General features: G+C 43.5%; 1 protein-coding gene across 2 annotated transcripts in view; it reads left to right on the top strand.

Annotated features, from left to right (window-relative positions):
* LOC115085194 (cadherin-7) overlaps positions 1–23,937 on the top strand; it is a 351,275-nt gene that overhangs the window by 282,473 nt on the left and 44,865 nt on the right. For both annotated transcript variants that reach the window (XM_029590921.1, XM_029590920.1), the window contains exon 6: positions 18,737–18,990. In XM_029590921.1, the coding sequence (XP_029446781.1) occupies positions 18,737–18,990 (254 nt within the window). The remainder of the gene's footprint in view (positions 1–18,736; positions 18,991–23,937) is intronic.

Below are 23,937 nucleotides of genomic sequence, written 5' to 3'. Positions count from 1 at the left end.
GGAAGAGGGAAAAGTGTTTAGCTCTTGGTTAAGCTCAGCTGTGTTTTTATGTTTATTTGCATTTTTTATATTTATTATAGGTCTGTTTTAACATCATATATGTTTTAAAGTTTTTATGCATTTTTATTGTTTTAATATTATGATTTTATTAATATTTATCTGTAAGCTGCCTACATTTCTTGATAGTGCTGCATATAAATGTTGTAAATAAATACATGCCAAAAAATAAAGAACCAAAGCGCTTGTTTTGTCAATCAAACCATATGCAACCACAAAAACAAGTATACTAGAATGTGAACCGTATCTTCAATGTGCTGTCATCAAACAAAATTTCAAAAAATATATTATATTTTTACTTTGAAATTGAAATTGTAACCGCATCAGCAAGCCAGCCGTTGTCTGGCTTGCTGATGCGGTTACAATTTCAATTTCAAAGTAAAAATATAATATATTTTTTGAAATTTTGTTTGATGACAGCACATTGAAGATACGGTTCACATTCTAGTATACTTGTTTTTGTGGTTGCATATGGTAAATAAATACATTACATTAAACAACAATAATAAAGACTTCAAAATCAACAATATAACTCTAGAAAACCCAGAACCCTGAGCCACCACAGCGGTGAGTCAACAATACATCATAGAATGAAAGTGGGGTTCTGCAGTAGACAGGACTCAGAGAGTGATCTTTACGGGATAGGGAAATTTCTCCCTTCATTGAATGAACAGACTTCCCACAAGCAAATGGTGTCCTCCTACAAATATTAGTCCATTGGCACATCCACCTCAGGTGAACTCAAACCCTGGTATAAGAAGTTCAGTGCACACTGAATTGGTGGATTCAATAATGTCAGATTTATGTAATGCAAAAATGAGGGTGTCTTCACTCTTCATCAGTTTAAACAGGCTTTCATAGTAAAATAGGCAGACATTAACAAAAACAAGTTTTAATAGTGCAACAAATCCCCTAGTACAAAGAATGCATTTCTGGCAATATACAGCACAATTAATCATCAGCAGACATTTTACTTATTCGTTCTTTCAGTTGAGATAAATGATGGTACTTTCTTGATGCATGTTGTTCCTCCTGTGCTTGTGTCCCCGTGATCCTTCCAGGGACTCTTATGTATTTATTTATTTATATTATTTATTACATTCCTGTTTCTTCAGAAAAGAAGCTAGGCCTTAAGCCTAGGAGTAGAATAAATTATTTACCATCTCCACTGGTTCTGCATAAGGGAATACAAACAGAAAAGACTCAGACAGATGCAGGGAAAACAGTTTTCCAGAAAACCTAGAAGGTACTCTCTCACTTATATATAGAAACATAGAAGTGTGATTGCAGAAAAAGAACTTATGGCCTATGTAGTCTGCCAATCCACACGAACTAGTCAGCTTTACAATTGCTACCAATCCCTCAGAGATCATCTGTGTATATGTATATGTCATGCTTTCTGTATTCAGATATTATCTCTGTTTCCACCACTTCCACTGGGAGGCTGTTTCATGCAACTACTATGCTTTCTGTAAAGAAATATTTCCTTGGATTATTCCTGAGTCTGCCCCCTTTCATCCTAATCCCTTGACTCCTCATTTTAGACTATCCTTTCTTTTGAAAGAGGCTATGCCCCATGCCTAAACACTTTGAGGTATTTAAATAACTCTATCATATCTCCTCTATCTTGCCTTCCTCAAGGACATACATGTTTAGATTGTTAAGTCTGTTCCCATATGCTTTAGAATAAAGACCGCTAACCATGTTAGAGGCTACCCTCTACACTGACACCATCCTGTTTATATCTGTAGAGAGGATTAGAACCCACACAACAATTTTCACAATGGTCATGTTGATATTTTTGTAGAAAGGTTTTTTCATATCCTGCACCTCCTCAGGTTTTGGGCTAACCTGTTGTTTTGGGATGGGTCTCAAGGGTATAACTTGCCACTAAGAATGTGCAGTAATGAAAGGGTGGTGGCACACGATTAGAAGAGGGAAGACAAAGTAGAGAAGGGAAGGGAATTTTCAGAGGACATCATCCCAGGATCTCACTGTGTAGAGGAATTTATTGAGAGGAGACTTTGAGTAGGTCCTCAAGGCCTAGTCAAGTGAAGAGGTTTTGAGATTAGAGATTTTTAGAGTTTTGGAGATTGAGAGCGATATTTGGATATTTTGGATCCACTCCTGACTGAGATTGAGAAACTCCTGGAAGGAAGGGCTGGATCTCTGTTTTTGTATCTTGTGTCCAGTTAAAAGCAAGGTGGAAGACAGATTGCAATTTTTGAATGTTTTGAGAAATATTTTGAAAAGTCCATATGTAACCCTTTGCAGGGTGTTTAATGTCCCAGGGTACACAAATATAATCAGTATACTTCAGGGGCTACTCCGGTTTGTGTTTCTCCTTTCGCTTGCACTCTATTTCCCAGAGGTGGATTCTTTTTATGGGGAGAGGGTCTCATCTGTGGCCCAGACAGTAGTGTGAAAATCCCTTTGTGTGTTGACAGTTATGGCATCCTTGGGAGAGAGATGCTATGACAAACAGATAGGACACGTACTGGGTATTAAATAATAATTTTACTGATTGGCAAAAGTCAAATTAAAGTCCATCTTTAAATAAGTGTGCAGTTACAGTTGATTTTAAGGCAGGGTGTATACATCTTCGGTAGGTGTCAGCAAGCTGGTAGAACTTCCCATGATGGTGTAAAGTGTGCTCAAGAGCTCTCCCAGTGACCTACTGGGATTTCTATGACAGGGGTCCCCTTCTAACATGAACAAAACAGTCCTACCTAAGGCTTGAGATTCTCACAGATTATCTAGCCCTATGTCTTCGTCCCATATAGGTGGAGATCTGGATGACTTCTCCAATATCTTACTTGATTCCTTTAGATGTTCAGAAATGGCGACTCCTTGTGTTGAAAAGTCTGTGGTCTGAGGAACCTGCTAATCCAGCCTGGCTCCCAGTGAGAAGTAGCTAAATTAAATGTCCTTACAACAAAAAAGAAAATACTTTCTTAGTCCAAAAATCTTCTAGACTGGTGTTCGGATGTCACAGGTGCTTGTCACTTTCATGGGGTAAATCAGCTCCCTTGTTTTCAGCCCCTGCCCTCTGAGTCCAGTCAGTAAGGATGGCCTTCTTTAAAGGAGCAGAATTAAACACAGTCCCTTCCAAAATTAGGTATCTTCTAGCCTTCAAATGCCTCCCACTGCCAAGCTTGTCACCAGTGCTTGCCACATTCCGGAAGTGAATAGGCTCATTGGTCTTCAGACCTGGAATGAGAGTCTGGCAGGGGTTCTAGCACAAAGAAGTCCTTACTGAAACTAAACTTCAAGAAACTCTTTGGCAGGGTATGCACAGAGAAAACTCCCATAAAAAAATAAAAGCCTGATGAGTCAGGGAGGCCTCACCAGGAGGGAGAAAACATAGATCCTTACTGCTGAGTGCCTGACCTGAACTGAGTATAGCCACATCTTGATTTACAAAATGACCAGGATCATAAAGGCAAGGAGTGACCAATCACAGCTTTCCTAGGTGGAAGGAAGAGGGATGGAAAGCTCAGATTGTTGACTATCTAGAATGGAACTAAGGGCATACACTGGCGGACTGGAAGGTCCTGCCACGCATCTATATTTGAAGCTGGGAAATTTTTGCCATCATCCCTAGTAAATGTTGGAACATGAGAATTTACCTACCCTTAATCATAAGGAACAGAATACATAAAATAAATAGTACATAATAGAAGATGAACATACAGTCAAGAATTGGACAATGTGATATCTAAGCAGGAACATCTTTTATACACATCTGAGGAGCAGGCATTAGGACAGAAAGCATCAGAGTTGTCTAGCATATACTATAGAGAGACAACATATACTATCGAGATTTGCTGAAGGCCTGACTCAGCAGCTAAGCTTTTATTTATGTATTTATTTTTATGTTCATAAAGATATGAACAGAACAGATATGTTGCCATGCATAGATTTAGAAGAATTTTATTCTATGGTTTGGGTGTAAAAGAGCTGAATGCAGGAAGCCATGTACAGGATAACCTTGGTGATGAACAAAATGGCCTTTTGGGCAGACTGAAGCTTCTGCCAGTCACTCATTAGAGACTTGTCTTTAGGACAAGTGGGGGGAAACAGGAGGGGGGGGGGGTTGATAGGTGAAATTCTCACCTCTGTTATCGTCAGTAAAGAGAGTAACTCTTCATTTTCCCTTGCCAGAAGTCTTGCTTTTTCCATGTCAGCCTCGACTGCCTCCTGCAAAGTGTTGAACAATATGGATCAGACAAATCTTAGCTCTAAGTAATTACTTCTTCTGGGATAAGGGACTAGGGTTCCACTGTTCTTATGTCCTTATGTTCATGCTGCTATCTGAGAGAGGGCTGCTATCTAATCCGTAAAGACCCATACCATGTTACGTTACTAGCTTATGCCTTAGGGCTAATTCCTCATTTGTCACAATAACTTTGCTAATCTCCCAGTTTACTTTCTTCCTACTTCTCTATATGGATCTGTGGCCACTCACGTTTCTCTGTAATTTCCTAGGGATGATACTGGATCAGACAAATCTTAGCTCTAAGTAATTACTTCTTCTGGGATAAGTTTTGTTTTTTTTTTCTTTTCCTTTGGTAGGACTGTATGGTAGAGCAGAGGAACATTCCATCAGAGGGAGGATCCAGGGAGTGGTGGTAGTTGTGAGTGACAGGACAGTCCATCTCCCAATAAGAGAATTAGTGAGCTAAAGTTATAAAGGGGATGCCTAGAGTCCTGAGGGGAGTTCATTGATGAGGGAGCTGGAGACAAGCAGGGAGTGATTGCTTATTTTCTGGGCTTCTGGACAGGAGAAAGCAAGAAGCCTTGTCGTTTGTGAGTTTGTGAGAGTGTAGGTCATATTCTCATTTGGTTGGAAGGGAACTCCGGGAGGAATTCCAGCTGAAGTACTCTGAAGGTTACTTTTCCTAAATTCTACTGGAATGGAGTCTTTCTGGGAGGAACTAAATACTATTAGTTCATGTGGAAAGAGAATTTTCTACAACCTAAATGGTTTCTGAAGAGCAGACCTTTGTGACTTATGGGAAGATCAATTTTTCTTGCCAGTGTACTACTCAAAGTACATGTAGATTGCAGATTGCATTTTGAGACTGTGAACTGTAAAACAATTGTGTCTGCTATTTTTTGTACTTCTGGGTTGTGTTGTTTTGTTTTTTTTAAGAATAATTACTATTGATATTTTTAAACTATTGGACTTTTTAGTTTACCTTCAATAAACTTTAACCCTTTGTTTTGGGACATTATACTTTCTTTGCAGTGTAATTTTCTTTTTTTTTTATGCTCAGAGTTTGATTCTTTGGGTCTTATAGGTGAATTCTGTCCCCAACAGCATGAATTTGCATTTTCCAGATGATACACTGAGCTATTCAGTCCTCAGCATTCTCTGAATATGTCTCCTATGAATGAGGTGGTTACTCTTTAATAATATGTCTGAGTCTTGTGGGTGCCAAGGTAATAGCCCCCTTCCCCCCGAACACTACAGTGATGTTTCATAGGTGTAAAACCTTCCTCATGAGGCGCATGAATAGTATTACTTTCTCCCATCATTTCCATGGTTCACATACACTCCCTCCTTTTGGTGCCAGTTCAAGATGTTGTCCTTGCATTTTTAATGGAATCATTCTATTTGTCCAAAATATGAATGAGTGACTACAGATTAATGTGACTTTTCTGTTGACCTGTAAGATACTGGGTGGATGTTAGATATAGCATACGCATGACTATTTGGCTATTAATCAGTATCTATCTTTTTTGTTATTTGCGTTTTTTCCTTTTGTTGTCCCAATCAATCAAAAGCACCGATGATAGCCTGATAAGGCCTGGTATAATTTTTGCACCTTTAGGAATGCCAGTGCTCAATTACGGTATCTTAAAAAGTTTCTAATTGAGATCTTTCAAGTTGGAGAAAGCTGCAGCTCCAATCCAAAAGTACTGAGTGCCAAAGGGCAAATAATACAATCCCAAGCAGGATTTTATGGGGTCATGAAAACTGTTCAACTTTGAGAAAAAAATACAGGCTTGCCTTTGCCAAATTTACTGTTAGGCCTTCATTTTTCACTTGGTTGTCCACATTGTGGTTGAATTAGACAAACACAGTGTAAGCTGATGGGTTAAACATTTTAAATGGTAGCAGCCTGATCTGTAGAAACTCCTGATATTTGGGGTTTGAATTTTTTTAATGCACTGTTATGAAAGGTTCAAGTCCCAATCACCAGGAATATTTTAGCCATGCTGTCTTAGGGCCCTATAGAGAGTCATGTAATTGCTTTGTTCCTCTCTTTCTGGAGCCAGCAATTTGAAATGAGACTGCTTCATATGGGACAGAGAGTCAGCTGTTTCATTGTGGGCTCTGATTACATGTTTGGTTCAAAGGTTATGTTAAAACTCAGATAAAAAAGCACCATCATTGGCTGACTTCCTATTAATAACTTCAGCCACACTCAGATTATATGAGCAGAATATAGATTGTTAGCTAGCCTCTTGCTCCAAATGGTTAATGTTATGTATATCAGTATAGCTCTAAGAATGAGATGTTCTTTGCAATCTCTGTGTGGACGATTGTTCTAGTTCTGCTTCAGTTCATCATGAGCCATTTAAAAAAATACCAAAGGCAACTCACCATGACAGATTGGTAAACAGTTCTAAGAGCCTTACTTTCAAACCTATTTACAGTCTTGGGTTTGCATAAATAAGTAGATACATAGAGATTTATCCTAGTATTTTACAAACTGTGCAGCGGGAGCATGGTTCTGATCTGAAAATATACATGCATATTTGCAATGCAATGAAAGTGCTTACTTTCTCTACCTGTTTATAAACATACATACAAATATTTTAGATGTGAAAGAAATGTAACATGTATCCGTAATAACGCTAATCAATACATGGAGGCAGGTATTTCATAAAGTGTGTGTGTGTACCACTTTTAAAATACTTGTGCAGATTCTTGAGATCACTAGTTTGCTGATACTTGCATCAGTTCACCCAATCCATCTTCAGTTCACCTAGATCCTCTAGCACCTCACTCTGAACACCCACCGGTTCATCCAGGCCTCCGAACCAAAAATTGCAGACAAGTCTGATTTCACTTGCACTGGTCAATCAGCATGTGTAAAATTGTAGGAATAAGTCTGATAATTTATACATGAATATATCTTTTAAAATAGCAACATCTGTGCAAACTTCCTGACCTGCCCCAGAACGCCCCTAGACTGACCTTTTTTTGCATTGCTTGTTCTTCTGAAAAGCTTGTCTTGGGGGGGGGGGGGGGAATAATACTGTCGGTGTGGTGCCAAAAGGAGGTTCCAGCATATTGAGCATGGAGGAATAGCCTACGTGCATTGATGCAGATGGAAAATGTTGATGTTGTCAGATCTTGTAAAAATAACGCTTTATGGCGAGTTGTGACAAGTACATACAATCTCTTTCTCCTAAGGTGAGAAGTTTAGCACTTAATTAACCTTGAGGTTTATTTTTGTTGTTTTATTAATTTCTTTCTTTCTTTATGCTGAGGAGTACCTATGACTGTTTATGATTATTTGAGTTGGGTCATGGATATGGTGGGGTGGGGGTTGGGCTTATGCAGGGGAGAAAATTGTAAAACTTCATGTATGATTTATTATTCCCTGGGCGCATAAGAATCACTGCACACCAGGAATTGTTTGTTGATATTTTTGTTCATCTTCAATAAACAGATTAAAACTAAAATATACACTCAAAACCAAAAATACACACATGCTTCCAATTTTCATAAAATAGCATATGCATGAATACATGCTACTTATGAATGTATGTGCTATTTTTCCATGAGGAACCACTATGAAAATGTTATTATAAATTTGAACTGATTATCTCAGACATTTGCTACAATGAATCCTCGTAGAATCTGTAAACAGCTCTACACCAGATCTGTTGGGAAGCGCTAGGGAACGGTTCCGTTTCTGGGGAGATAGTGTGGCCTAACACGGCACGACCCCAGAGGAACTCTGAAGAAGCGCCAAGGCAAGTAAGACATGTCCGAGCATGGGTGGACAGGCTGAAGACCAGGGGCCCTGACCTCTGCCGAACCCGAACGCACCAGAAGAGACCCAACAACGCAATGCTGGTCTCTGGGGTAGCCCTCCGGCCACGTGATAGCCATTTCGGACATGCTTACAGGAACAGCAGGTGCAACAGGATGGTCAGAGGTCAAGGACAGGCAATGGTACTGGAATAAGATCAAGATGTGGGTACTTGGAGACTAGGATGAGTCAAGACACTTGGAGGCTTGGACGAGACAAGGCATTTGGAGACTTGGACAAGGATTCATGATACTCAGAGTATAGATGAGGATTCAGGATACTTAGAGGCTTGGGTGAGGACTCAGGATATGGGTACTAGTACGGGTTGAGTACTGCACCACAGCATGCCCTACAGAGCCACCCATGGCTGGTTGCAGACCATGCCGGAAGTGAAGCAGACTCCAGCGAGGAAGTGAAAAGTTGGATCCAGGGACATGTCGAAGATTCAGGAGAGGCCTGCACCAAGGCACGCCCAACACAGCTGCCCGTGGCTGGTTGCGGACCACGCAGAAGCGGAGCAGGTTCTGGCTGAGTCTAGGGCATGGACAGAAGTAGGTACAAGGTAGTCTGAATACCAGGAACAAGATTCAAGACTTGGAACTTGGATTCAGCAATGGATGTTGGTGAAAAACAGGAGCCTTCTGGAGACTTGTGCTGCAGACATGAAGGTAGGCCTTGTGCCACGAAGCGCCCTACACAGCTCCCCATGGGCAGGTCTCGGACCATGACAGAGGCACACCAGGAAGGATGAATAAGAAGGGAACCTGGAAGCAGGACAAGGAGCTGGAGATGAGGAACTCGGGATCAGGGCTGGAACATCTGGAAACAGGAACATCTGGAGAGAACACGGGATCTGACGAGAGACCAGGGACCTCGGAAGACACAGGAGCTCCAATGAAGAACAAAAGGACCTTGAAGAAGTAATGGACCTCAGAAGCCTCCTGGATTGATGAGCTGGAACAACGGAGAATCCAGGAACAGGCTGGCTCCTTGCGAAGGGAGGTCTTGCCTTACAAATCTCCTTTTTTTTTTGAAGGGTGAATAAATATGTGGACAAAAGTGAACTGGTAGACGTGGTGATTTGGATTTTCAGAAGGCGTTCGACAAATGTCTTCATGAGAGACTTCTAAGAAAACTAAAAAGTCATGGAATAGGAGGAATGGCCTTTTGTGTATTGTAAACTGGTTAAAAGACAGGAAACAGAGAGTAGGATTAAATGGTCTGTTTTCACAGTGAAGAAAGGTAAACAGTGGAGTGCCTCATTGATCTGTACATTAATCGGTGCATTTTAATATATATTTATAAATGATCTGGAAAGGGGTACGATGAGTGAAGTGAGAATTTGAAGATGTGATAAATTGCAGAAGGACTTTGTGAGAGGGGAAGATTGGGCTTCCAACTGGCAGATGAAATTTAATGTTGATAAGTGCAAGGTGATGCATAGAGGGAAAAATAACCATTGCTGTAGTTACATGATGTTATGTTCTAACTTAGGAGTTACCACCCAAAAAGAGATCTAGGAGTTATAGTGCATAATACACTGAAATCATCAGCTCAGTGTGCTGTGGCAGTTAAAAAAGCAAACAGAATGTTAGGAATTATTAGGAAGGGAATGGCAGCTAAAAAATGTCATAATGCATCTATATCACTCCATGGTGAGACTACACCTTGAATACTGTGTGCAGTTTTAGTCACTGCAACTCAAAAAAGATATAGTTGCACTGGCCAAAGTGCAAATAAGGATGACCAAAATAATAAGGAGCATGTACGACTTCCCAGTCATAAAAGGCTAAAGAGATTAGGGCTGTGCAGCTTGGAAAAAGGATGGCTAAGGGGGGTTGGGGGATATAAGAGAGGTCTACAAAATCATGAAATAACTTGAACAGGTTATTGTAGAATGGTTATTTACTCTCTCAGATAATAAAAGGACTAGGGTGTACTCCATGAAGTTAACAAGTAGCTCATTCAAAACAAATCAGAAAAAAATATGTTTCACTCAATGCATAGTTAAGCTCTGGAATTCATTGCCAGATAATATGGTTATGGCAGTTATTGTAACTGGGTTTAAAAAAGGTTTAGAGAAGTTCCTAGAGGAGAAGTCCATAAACAGCTATTAATCAATAAGGGACAGAAGCTTGGGATCTATTTAAGGTTTGGGTACTTGCTGTTGCGCTCAGGGGTGGACCCTTGTCTGGGGGCAGTGGAGGAACACCTGATAGGGATCAGGATGGAACTGCCCCCAGGGGACGGAGCACTGGAGGAGACAGAGGCTAGGATGAGCTTCACCACTGGAAGCCCGAGGTCCCCCCAGGAGGAGCCCGTAGGGACTTGGGCCGCTTGGACTTAGATGGGCCTCGCAGGGTCTCCTGGGAGAGTGGAAGTCCGGCGTGCCCATGGAGAAAGTGGGAGCGCGATCGGGTTGGAGATTGGAGGTCAGATGGAGCAAGGAGAACTAGAACAGAGTTGGAGATAACAAAGCGAGGAACAGAGCCGGAATCAGAAGACAAGGTCAGGCAGGCAAAGGTCAAGATCCAGAGGTCAGTCCGAAGAATGGTCAACAAAGCAGGAGTCAGGTACTAGAGGACAGATGAGGTCAAAGGCAGGCAGATGTCTTGAGGCAGGTGGCAGGCAGGCAGGCAGGTCAGGAACAAGCTGAGGTCAGTACCAATAAGACAGTCCGGGGAGACAGATGAACGCAGGAACAAGCAGGACAGGAACTAGGATGCAGGAACAAAGCAGGGGCAGGACTGGAACAGAAGGATCCTGGAACGAGACTAGGAACAGGCAAGACAGGAACAAGCGCGGAGGCAATCTTAGAACAAACTGACCCGATTGCCAAGGCAAGGAAGTATAGCCAGGAACTTCCTTATATTGAGAAATCAATCAGGGCACGCCGCAGAGCTAAGAGCCGCCCCTGGCACTACATGAGTCCGGATGGTCCACGCGCGCATGTGTAGGGGCGTGGATAATATGACAGAGGATGGCGAGCCTCGGCGTGAGGCCTGGCGTGCAGTGGAAGGCCCGGCGACCACCACTGCAGAACGCCGGGGCCTGGCAGGGCTAGCAACTACTGCGAGGGAGGTTGTCCAGGAACCTGCTGTGGAACCATGAAGGTGAGCAGGCCTGTGCGCAGAATGGCCACGGGTGGGGCGCGTAACAGTAGGTACAGAGAAGGTACAGAGAAGGGCTACCAAAATGATAAGGGGAATGGAACAACTCCCCTATGAGGAAAGACTAAAGAGGTTAGGACTTTTCCGCTTGGAGAGGAGATGACTGAGGGGGGATATGATAGAGGTGTTTAAAATCATGAGAGGTCTAGAACGGGTAGATGTGAATCGGTTATTTACTCTTTCGGATAGTAGAAAGACTAGGGGGCACTCCATGAAGTTAGCATAGGGCACATTTAAAACTAATCGGAGAAAGTTCTTTTTTACTCAACGCACAATTAGAATCTGGAATTTGTTGCCAGAGGATGTGGTTAGTGCAGTTAGTATAGCTGTGTTTAAAAAAGGATTGGATAAGTTCTTGGAGGAAAAGTCCATTACCTGCTATTAAGTTCACTTAGAGAATAGCCACTGCCATTAGCAATGGTAACATGGAATAGACTTAGTTTTTGGGTACTTGCCAGGTTCTTATGGCCTGGATTGGCCACTGTTGGAAACAGGATGCTGGGCTTGATGGACCCTTGGTCTGACCCAGTAAGGCATGTTCTTATGTTCTTATGTTCTTAAGTACCCCCTCTTCTAGGCCTCCCCCTATGCGGCTGTGGTTTCTCAGGGTACAGTCTATGGAAGGTCCTCAGGAGATCCTTATCAAGGATGTTTTGGGAAGCTTCCCACGAATTCTCCTCGGCCCCATGGCCCTCCTAGGCTAAAAGGTAGTCCCACTTGCCTTGGCGTTGCTGGACGTCGAGGACTTTTCTTACCTGGAGAGAAGTGTCAGGTTCTGCAGAGATACATGGAGCAGGAGGGTCTTTACGTGAGGGCCAGGAGAGGACTGATGGCTTCAACAGGGACATGTGAAATGTGTTGTGGATACCCAGTGAATGGGGTAGCTGGAGTTGATATGAGACAATTCCCACTCTTCATATCACAGAAAATGGCCCTATGTACTTCGGAGCTAGACAATGAGAGGGAAGTCTCAGTCAAATGTGTCAAGCACTCAGCCATACTTTCTGGCCAGGTCAAAAGAGTGGAGTGGGTCTTCTATGAAGATCAGATGTGCCCTTGGCGTGTTCAGCAGCTTGCGAAAGTCGCTCCTTTACTCGGGTCCACAATTGGCAAATGGTTTGAGCCATGGATTGAGCCGCTGGAGACGGAACCGTCAGAGGAACAGGAAGAGGCAGTCGGTGCTGCCGTCCGAAGTCTACTGCAAACGTGGAAATGTCTGTGGCGCTATGACATGAGTGTTGTGCAACAGCTCAGCCCAGGGAAGGAAATCCGACCACTTATTTTGTTGATCATTTACATAGGAGCATAGAAAAGTCATCAAGGTCCGATTGGTCCTTTCGGCCTGCCCATTGGCCTAGGGATGGTAGGCTGATGTGTAACTCAGAAAAATATCAAACTTTCGACATAAGGAACGCCAATACTTGGTGGCAAACTGTGGTCCCTGATCAGACACAATCTCCTTGGGGAGTCCGTGGAAATGAAAAATGTTCTTCAGGAAGAGTTTTGCCAGTTCCAGGGCTGAAAGAAGACCCAGCAAGGGGATAAAGTGACCATTTTTGAGAAACGGTCGATGACGACCCAAATCACCATGTTATTCTAGGAAGGAGGTAAATCAATAATGAAATCCATTGAAATACTGGACCATGGCTCGGTAGGTGCTGGGAGAGGCTGAAGCAAGCCCCAAGGTTTCCCTGTTGGCAGTTTTTTCTGGGCGCAAGTGGGACATGAGTCCACATAGTTTCTTGAATCTTGTACCATGGTAGGCCACCAGTAGTGCCTTTGCAGCATTTCCAGGGTCCTGCATCACCAGGGTGGCCTGCCAGTTTGGAGTCGTGAGCCCACTTTAAGATGTGCTCATATAGCTGGTGAGGAACGACGGTCTTCCCAACAGGGACTGTGGTAGTCACAGTGAGGGAAATACAAGCAGGGTCGATAATGAAGCTAGGAACTTCTGGGACATCTTCAGGCTCGAATGATCTGGACACCATTGTGATGGCTGCACCGAATGACGGTATATAAAACTCAACAAATAAATAAATAAATAAATAAATAAATCAGCGCGCAGGTTCTTGGAACCAGGACGAAAGCACAGGTTAAAGTCAAACCTTTCAAAGAATAAGGCCCACTGGGGCTGACGGGGGTTCAGAAGTTGAGCCTCTTTGAGATGTTCGAGGTTCTTGTGGTCAGTGAAGATAGTAAACTTATGTTGCGCCCCTTCCAACCAGGGGCACCACTCTTGAAGCGCTAGATTGACCGCAAGGAGTTTGCAGTCACCAACGGTGTAACTTTGTTCTGTAGGGGAAAACATATGAGAGTAAAATGAGCAGGGGATTAGTTTGCCCTGGAAGAATGTTGACTCAGAACGGCTCCGGTGCCAATTGCAGAGGCATTGACCTCCACAACAAATGGACGTTTGGGATCTAAATGAACAAGGCAGGAGCCGGAGCTGAAGGCTTCTTTAATCCTCTGGAAAGCAGCAATTGCTTTAGGCGTCCAAACTCGGGTGTTGACCCCTTTCCTAGTTATAGCAGTGAGTGGGGCAACTATGGAAGAGAAATTCACAATGAAGCTTCGGTAATAATTAGTGAAGCCTATAAAGCGTTGCAATGCCCGAAGGCCTACTGGCTAAGGCCAGTCGCTGATTCCTTGAACTTTATCCGTGTCCATGGAGAATCCATGATCAGAGATGATGTATCCCAGAAAGGGTAAGCAAGTCCGCTCAAACAGATATTTTTCCAGTTTTCTATATAAATGATTCTCTCTTACACGTTGGAGAAAGATGCGGATGTGTTCTCAGTGGGATTCTATGTCCTTAAAGAAGATCAGAATGTCGTCGAGGTAAACAACTACAAAATTGTACAGGAGATCTCGGAAGATTTCATTCATGAGGCGTTGAAAGACAGCTGGAGCATTACATAGCCCAAAAGGCATTACCACATATTCATAGTGGCTGTCTCTGGTATTAAACGCTGTCTTCCGAATGTCATCGGGTTGGATGCGTACCAAATTGTACGCACCTCTCAGGTCCAGCTTGGAAAAGATTTGTGCCCCTTCGAGGCGAACCAAACAGTTCACTGATGAGGAGTAGCGGGTAACGGTCCTTACAAGTTATCACGTTGAGGCCCCTGTAATCAATACAGGTACGTAGTCCACTGTCCTTTTTCTTCACAAAGAAGAACCCCGCTCCTGCGGGGGAATCAGATGGATGGCTAAAGCCTTTCTCGAGATTTTCTTTAATATACTCCGACATAGCCTGAGACTCAAGCTGGGACAATGGAAAGGTTCTGCCTTTGGGAGGCGAGGTGCCTGGCAGAAGTTCAATAGGACAGTTGAACTTGCGTAACGGAGGTAGGGTATCTGCTTTCTGCTTAGAGAACACATCACTGAGATCAGAATACTGTGGAGGTAAACCTGGAAGGGTAGCTGATTTCCAGACTGGTATCATGGAGGATACCGGGTGCAGACAAGTCTTTTGGCATTTCGGGCCCCACTGTACCAACTGCAAGGATTGCCAATCAAACTTGGGTTCATGGACCTGGAGCCAGGTTAACCACAGGATTACCAGATGCGTCGAGCATTTTAGGATGTAGAAAGATGTCTTTTCCTCATGGAGGGTACCTACAGTGAGACAGATAGCCTCTGTCTGGTGAGTAATGAGACCTGGAAGATGTTCCCCCTGAATGGAGGCAATACGCAGACTCACCTCTAAGGGTTGGAGAGGTATTTTCAAGAGTTTGATGATGTCTGTAATGAAGCTACCGCTCTCTCCGGTATCTATGAGAGCTGTGGTCGTAAAGGTGTGGGCCTTGAATCCCAGGGATACAGGAAGCAAGAGTTTAGGTCCAGAAACAGTTGCGCCCAAGCTCGGGACCCCCGCCGGGCTCAGGTGTTACAGTTTCCTGGACGAACGGGGCAAACCTGCAGACGATGTCCAGCAGTGCCACAGTAAAGGCAAAGCCCCTCCTTAGCCGACGGATATTTTTGGTCGGAAACAATCGCCCACGGTTCACCTCCATAGGTTCTACCGTGGAGGAAGGCGATGGTGCAGAAGTCTTCGCTGGAGTGCAGGGTTCACTTGTGGGGAGTACTAGAGAGGGGCGTGGAGCCTTTACTTCTAGGCGGAAGGATTGATCATTGCCAGAGGCAATGATCAATCCTTCCGGCAAAGGAGATCAAGTTCTCTAGAGACGTGGGAGTCTCACGGACAGAGAGTTCATCTTTCAGAGCACAGGAGAGTCCATCTAGGAAGAAGGCTTGCAGACAATCTTCTTGCCACTCAAGTTCTGTGGCCAAGGTCCAAAACTCTACTGTGTATTCGGAGAGGGTCCTTGACCCTTGAAGAAGGTGGAGTAAGTTATGACTAGAGATAGCTATGCGGCCTGGGTCTCCAAAGGTCTGCTTGAAGAGAGCAATGAAGTCAGAAAGCTTGGAGAGGATAGGGTCAGAACGTTCCCATAAGGAAAAGGCCCATGCCATAGCCTTCCGTTCCAAACGGGATAGAATGAAGGTGTCTTTAGTGATCTCCTTAAAAAATAACGAGCGCAAACTGCATAAAGCACTGACTAAAGAAACCACAACAGGAGCGTGGATCCCCATTATACCTGGGGGGTGCAGGAAGTGCCAAAGTTGCTTTGGGAAGCATAGTGGCCGAGAGGCCCACCAGGTTGGCCATTGCTGTATCTTGTAATTGAGAGTGCAGTTATTCCACTGAAGAGGCCAGCATCTCTAAAGCTTGGTGATGTTGTTTCACTGTGACGATCAGCACTGGCAGGGCCCTGGAGGTGGGAGACTCCACCAAGTCCATGGCCTTGGCAACCTGTTGTGCTCAGGGGTTTACCCTTGTCCTGGGGCAGTGGAGGAACGACTGATAGGGATCAGGAGGGAACTGCCCCCAGGGGGTGGAGCACTGGAGGAGACAGAGGCTAGGATGAGCTTCACCACTGGAAGCCCAAGGTCACCTGGGAGGAGCCCGTATGGACCCAGGCCGCTTGGACTTAGGTGGGCCTTGCAGGGTCTCCTGGGAGATTCGAAGTCCAGCGTGCCCACAGAGACAGGGGGAGCGCGATCGGGTTTGAGACTGGAGGTCAGATGGAGGAAGGAGAACCAGAACAGAGTTGATGACAAGGCGAGGAACAGAGCCAGATTCAGAAGACAAGGTCAGGCAGGGAAAGGTCAAGATCCCGAGGTCAGTAAGAAGAATGGTCAACAAAGCAGGAGTCAGGTACCAGAGGTTAGACGAAGTCAGAGGCAGGCAGAGGTCTTGAGGCAGGCGGCAGGCAGGCAGGTCAGGAACAAGCTGAGGTCTTTGGGGCAGGCGGCAGGCAGGCAGGCAGGTCAGGAACAAGCTGAGGTCAGTACCAGTAAGACAGCCCAAGGGTACTACCTGGGTAGACAGATGAACGCAGGAACAAGCAGGACAGGAACTAGGATGCAGGAACAAGGCAGGGGCAGGACTGGAACAGAAGGATCCTGGAACGATACTAGGACCAGGCAAGACAGGAACAAGCACGGAGGCAATCTTAGAACAAACCGACCTGATTGCCAAGGCAAGGAAGTATAGCCGGGAACTTCCTTATATCGAGGGATCAATCAGGGCACGCCGCAGAGCTAAGACCCGTCCCTGGCCCTACATGAGTCCGGGCGGTCCGCATGTGTGCACATAGGGGCATGGCTAACATGGCAGAGGACGCCGAGCCTCGGCATGAGGCCTGACATGCAGTGGAAGGCCTGGTGACCGTCATCGTGGGACGCCGGGGCCTGGCAGGGCTAGCAACTACCGCTGGGGAGGTCGTCCCGAAACCCGCTGTGGAACCATGAAGGTGAGCAGGCCCATGTATGGGACGGCCGTGGGCAGGGTGCGTAACACTTGCCAGATATTTGTGACTTGGATTGGCCACTGTTGGACAGAGGATGCTGGGCTTGATGGACCCTTGTTCTTACCCAGTATCGCATATCTTATGTTCTTATGAGGAACACTCTGAATATCACCTTCATTTTCCTTATTCTTGTCAGCTCAACCAGCCCCTGAAAATAGCCAGCTGTATGAACTCAAGATACTATAACATTGAATGTCATCTATTTGCTGGTGATATCCAGCTATGAGTTAAAATAAAAGATGACCAACATTTCACCATTTCTTATCTTAAGACCTGTCTGAATTTGAGCTATTTTGAGTAAGCTGGTCCAGATGAACTCTTATACTTCCACCCTCCATTGCAAAATCTACTCTCCAACCTTCTAACTATGCACACAGTCTGGAAGTCCATCATTACCACCAACTCTCAACAGAAACCTACATTTCAAGCATAGTGAAATCCTCATTCTTCCATTTACGTCAACTTCAACAATCACGTACCTTTTTTGAAAAACATGATCTAGCCACCATCCTTTACTTCCTGATCATCAGCCATATTGACTACTGCAATTGTTTATACCATGGTATTCTACAGCAAAACCTCAAATGCCTATAACTGTTGAAAAATAAAACATTGGTGAGGCTTTTGGCAGGGGCCATGTCCAGCTTATCCTGTTTATGCTCCATTAGCTCTCCACTGAAAGCAGGATACCTTTTAAAGTACTTTGTATTGTATTCAAATGCCAGAACCAAAGAGAACTATCGCATTGTTTTATCTCCTATCCTCATCTACCACAGCAAAAAATTTTGGTCCTCCCAAAAGGACCCTTTCTCCACTCCCTTCACTTACCTCAGCTAGGCTGGCCTACCTGAGACTTTGAGCATTCAATTGTTTTGCACATAACTTCAGGAACAATATCCCACAGGACTTATGCAAAGAAACCTGTTATTCTTCCTTTTGAAAAAGAATCAAAATCTGGATATTCAGCTAAGCCTTTCTCTGCAATCTCCATTTCTTTCCATCTTACTGTATTCTACTTCTGTAGGCCGTATCTGTTTATCTTATTGGTAGATATCCTCCCTATACTAGGAAATCAGTGTTCACCTTATTTTGCTGCCTATACAGTTTTGCATTGTTCAATTCCCAATTGTATGTTTTTATGTCCTGTCCCCTACCCCCAGGCACATGTATTGTAAGTCACATTTTTCTATGTAATCCACCTTGTGCTTTTCCTAGCTAAAAGGCAGAATAAAGTAGTATAAGTGATAATTACTTGCCTTTAAACATTAAATCCAAGAATATCATGACACTTCAAAAAATACACAATTGTTTCATTAATAGCCCTGCAGTAAAATAATTGAGAATGATTTGGTTACCTCACAGTTTTCTTTTAATTTAAAATATCTTAGTAGAAAAAAAATAAGTCACTGCATGCAATTTAATTGAATATATTTCACTTGCTGTTATCTAGTGTTCAGAAAAACTCCTGAGATACTGATAGCAAAGTAATTTGCACAATCACTGATACTTTGATATATGAGATATTTGCTTTCCTATTTAATTCATCGGTAATCATATTGCTGAATAATTTTCTTCATAGGAACTTGATTATGAATCTAAAACGAGCTACACTCTCAGGATAGAAGCAGCAAACAAGCATATTGATCCTCGCTTTCTAAGTTTGGGACCTTTTATGGATACAACAACAGTGAAGATCATTGTAGAGGATGTGGATGAACCCCCTGTATTTACTCCACAATTGTATTCAATGATGGTGTCTGAAGCAGCAAAAGTTGGCAATAGCATTGGAACAGTACAAGCACATGATCCTGATGCCTCCAATAGTCCTGTGAGGTAATGAAATTTCTCTCTTCTTTTGGTTTCATATTGGTCATTTTAATCTTTCATGCAATAGGACAAACTCTGTTCTCAAACCCACATGGGCCAATTTTCAAAACTGTAGATATTAAAAAATAAACGTTTACTTAAGTTAGCCAGGTAAGACTTATCTGGCTAACTTACATGAGATATTCAGCAGCACATTCTCTATGGCAGGTCTAACTTATTCGATTAACTAACTGGATAATAGAGATGTGCATTCATTTAAAACAAATGCACAAAACATACTGATTTGTTTCATCCATGGGGGCCCCAAAATGAATTGAGTTACCCCGTCGACTGAAACAAACCTTATTCATTGCATTCTTTTTAAATGACTATATCAGGCCTAGGCCTAGTTCTGAGACTGGAGGGCATAGGCTGAGATCCAAAGCAGGGGCAGCAGCCTAGTCCGGAACACAATGCCGGGGTCTTGGCCTAAGCCCGGTCCGATGCCAGGACTTCAATCAAGTTCTCTCCCAAACAAACTTACCTGATCTGTCAGGTATCCATGGAAGCAGCCAGACTGTGTTCCAATGCCAGGGCCTCGACTCAGACACAGGCCCAGCCCGGAGGCCAGGTCCCAATGTCTGGGCCTCAATCGGAATATGGATCCAGGCCCAGCAAGGCAGCCCTGTCCAGTGACTATTTTAATTCTCAGCTGATAGGAGGAAGGAAGGACAATCCTTGGTAGGTTGGAATAATGACTGACTACCATTCCTTGTCAGTGCAAAAGGATGCTAAGGAGGAAGAAACTTATAGGGCATAGTACGTTTCCCACTAGGAAGAAGAAGAGAAGAAGCTTAAATGTTTCTGTGATAAAAGCCCATAGGGACTATTCCATCATGCATAGCCAAACACTTTTTTTTTAAAAAAAATCAAATAGAAGCTAAAATATAATAGGTTTTGTCCTTTGCTAATTCCATATACAGATTTGATTGCATGACTTCAGTATGTATGTATAAATGGAAAGTATTTGTATGTTGTATATATAGTTTCTTTAGTTGAATAATGAGTCAGTTTTTCCTCTTCATATGGCATCATCTGTTTTCTTTCTGGCTGCAAGTGTCGCTGTGCATTGGGACAGTAGGCTTCTGAAAGAAATGTGCAATAGCCCTCTTTTCCCCAGAGACTAAAATCTGTCACCTTTCAAAAAGTCACAGAAGGTCAGTTTCTAAGATGAACTCCCTTTCCAGCCCTCTGGGGTCTCAGTTATTTACACTGCTGCCAGCACACCATTTGACTAGCTTTTAGAACTCATTCATGGGCAGTATTTCTAAATCAAGAACAGAACAAAGCCTTTTATAAAGTATTCTCCACTTTATGAAATTTAAGTGTATATATCATTTTAATAATGAAAGCATCAAGGAAAACATTGAGCAATGCACTAGGAATGTTAGTTATCTGGAAATATTGAGGCTTTCATTATTGCCTGACCCATCCACAAGTAAACTACCTGCATTATTCAACTTGGATACTTTTACCCGCAGACTGAAGAGGCATTCCCAGATTTGGAGATCAGAACAATGCATGCACTTTTGTTTATTCAAATGTATGTGCATTGTTATCCCCAGAAAAATTACCTGCAGAGAAAGTATGCATTAATCTTTGTGGGTAAATTTTTATTAGGCAATAATGAATGCAAACATGTTGAGTACATTTTCAAAGATCTTTCCCTCTTAAAAATGGCATATAAACACGTATGCATATGTTCACTTGTAGCTCCTATTTCCAAACAGGTCATGTCACATGTACTCCCACATTTATGAGTAAAATAATGCAAGAACAAAATGTGCATATTTGGAGCATGTTTGGGACAGGCTGGGGTATGGTTTGTAACTTGGCACTTACTTTGATATTTACTAATAGCATGCACATGAACATCATTAAGAATGAACAAATATTTTTACACTAGATATTTAACCAGCCAAATTTAAACATCCTTTGTCTTTTTCAACCTGGTGTTTGTCTTCTCCTGGTGAGTGGACACTGCAGTAGCCTAGGAGGGAGGGGAGGGGATGGGGAGGAAACTAGGAAATCATTGTCCTTGCACAGAAGTGTGTTTGCCTGTAAATATTTTTTGTTGGATTTGTCCTTCCCCCCTGATACAAGGTTTGCTTGTATTCTTTAGGGGTGCCTGTCAGTAAATGGCACAGCATTTTAGAGAGGGTATATATGTGTATGGTGACTGGGGCTGACTGGGAGTTAGTGTGTGTCACTGGGGAAGACTGGTAGGTGACTTTATATTACTGGGGCATACATGGACAGACTGGGGCAACTTGGGACAGGTGAGTGAATGGCTCGAGACCTGAAGTCCAAAATAAGTATAATAAACTTATGGATACTCATGGCACAGTGTTTAGGAGGGAGAGAGAGAACAGAGGAAGAGAACATATCACTTACAGAAAATATGCAGGACCAAGGCACAATTAATGAATCTCTCAGTGGAGCAAGTCATGTGCCAGGTTCAGGTTCAATAGTTAGAGCAGGACCTGTGCCCTTCCACCCAGAGAGATCACCTCAGTACATCACTAGCTTTTTTTTGACACCAGTGCCTTCCAGTCACTTTTAGGGGTCACGACTGGAATAAGCTTGTTTGCAGTCTCCATATATATTGATCAGTTTCTGGTTGCATTTCTTAGGAAAACACATCATTATCTCTCTCTCCCTCCAAGAATACAGCAGTAACAACATAATGATTGATTTCTACCAAATTGCATGCATCCCCTCATTTTTGGGGTTTATCAATTCCACTCACATCACTATAAAGTGGATTAGTGGAAAACAAGGCCACTTTCTACCACCTCAAGGCTGCCAAAGGGATCATCATGGACATCAGACTAAATTATCCAGGAACCTGTCACAAAACCTACATCCTTTTCCAGGAAGGTTATGCCACTGGGAGTTGGCTTCTACGTAGGTATGCTACTCTCACTACAAACACACAGCAACTAACCAGTGCCCTTTTCTCTCCAAGATATCTAGGTGACCTTACCACAGGCCCAAGAGGCACACTCCAGCCTAAGACCTCCCTCTGCTCTTTCACTGCCTTCTCCCCTAGAAGTGATAGAGGATATCCACTCAAAACCTGACTCATGATCCCGTAGGCATATCCACAGACTACAGCAGATCTACACTACAATAGGGCCCATTAGCAAACTAGAGCAATCTTTGAGAGAACTTTGGCCTATTCAATACATGATTCTGCTGCCTGAACAGGTCAGGGGGATGTCTTCTCTACAACCCCACAAAGGTCTGTGAGATATTTCTAACCTGTTGCATGTTTCATAACCTGGCCAAACGCTAAGGCCTGCCTCCTCCAAAGGAACAAGATGAGCATCTTGAGGAGGAGGAAGAGGAGGCATACGACCTGAATGAGGAGGAATTTCAGGAGATGCATCATCAGACTCACCAGCAAGCTGTAGAGGAAAGGAACAATTTGATTCAAAGACCTTTTCTATGGGAGTCTTTGTATTGACAAGACAATGGTGATATTGATACATAAAATACAAAATTGTAATAATCCCTAGATTATGCCTTCTTTTCTGGGGTGCTTCTGATGCTTTGACTGCAGTAGAGTCTGGTATCAGTGCCTTCAAAGGACATGGACACTGAGGGAAGTAGCAGGGGATAAAAACTGAAAGAGGGGAGAGTAGCTACTGAGAACTGACAATAGAAGAGCCTGAGGATGAAAGCCTTCCAGCAGTGGTGTGCATCTCCTTTTCTCCTTAACCACAAGATTAATCCATCCCCATGCTAGCAGAGGAGGAGCTTCCACCTGGGCCCCCATAGAGATTGGAGTTTTCCTTTGTGGTGATGGATCTGTTGCTGGAGGATGCATCAGTGAAGGTGATGGAGCTTTAGAAGAATGAGACTCCATCATAGGTAGTGGTCGACACACCTAGGAGGACCCAGATATCTTCCTGAATAATTTTGAAAGTATCACCTGCTTGATGGGTTGGCCAGAAGCTAACTGGAACACATACCTGGCAAATTGTCTCACTGGCAAGAACCAAGTAGTCTTTCAAGTAGCTAATCCAGATGAAAGGGCCACTTATGTGGAAGTGAAGACCACTACCCTGAAAAGAATGAAGTATACTTCATAAATCTACAGGTAACAGTTCCGAAGGGGCATCCTACCACCCAGGGAAAGTCCCCAAATCATTTTCCATCAACTGAAAGATGCCAGATGAAAGTGGCTGCAGCCAAAGGCAAGGATTGTCCTTGAGGTAGTAAGCAAGGGGCTTATATAACAATTCCAAAATGGGCTTGACCAACCTGTGCAGAAATGGGTCTGTCAGCACCCAGGACTCACTTTGGAAAAAGCACTAGACGTGACAGATGCCTTCCACCAGGCCCAATTATTGACTTATGTGGTCCAGAGGCTAGAAAGCCACTCGCACAGGCCCCATGGTGCAGTAATAAGAGCAGAGGAACCCAGCAATGGACCTCAGAATTGGACAGATTGGGGCATGGGCCCAGCCCACAGGCCTCTTCTATTTGCTTCAATTGTGGAAGGAGAGGTCATTTGGTCAGAGACTGTTGATACGATTGAACTGAAGCGATAGATGTCAACATGGTGACAGAGACAACATTAGAAACTAAAATCCACATGGACAAAGGAAAGTTTTCAAAGCAAGGAAAAAAGGGAAAATCAGAGGAACCAGCAATAAGGGTACAGATACTTTCTCCTTCTGTGCTCTTTGTGCGGGACATGGAAATGAGGAAGATCATTGCTCTAATAGAAAATCAGAAAATGAAGAGTCCTTTGGAAGAACGAGTAAAGCAAAAAGGGAACCAGCCCTGTCGACATGCTCCTAATGTGAGGCAGAGAACCATATGGATGAAGAGTGCCTATGGCTGGAGGATACAGTGTGGGAGCGCAAACTAGTGGAACAGTGCAAGAAAGAGCAGATGGTGGAG

Source organism: Rhinatrema bivittatum, chromosome 2 (assembly GCF_901001135.1).
Source record: "Rhinatrema bivittatum chromosome 2, aRhiBiv1.1, whole genome shotgun sequence".
Classification (NCBI taxonomy): Eukaryota; Metazoa; Chordata; class Amphibia; order Gymnophiona; family Rhinatrematidae; genus Rhinatrema; species Rhinatrema bivittatum.
Note: the sequence above shows the minus strand (reverse complement) of the source record. Positions and strands in the feature narration are given on the sequence as shown.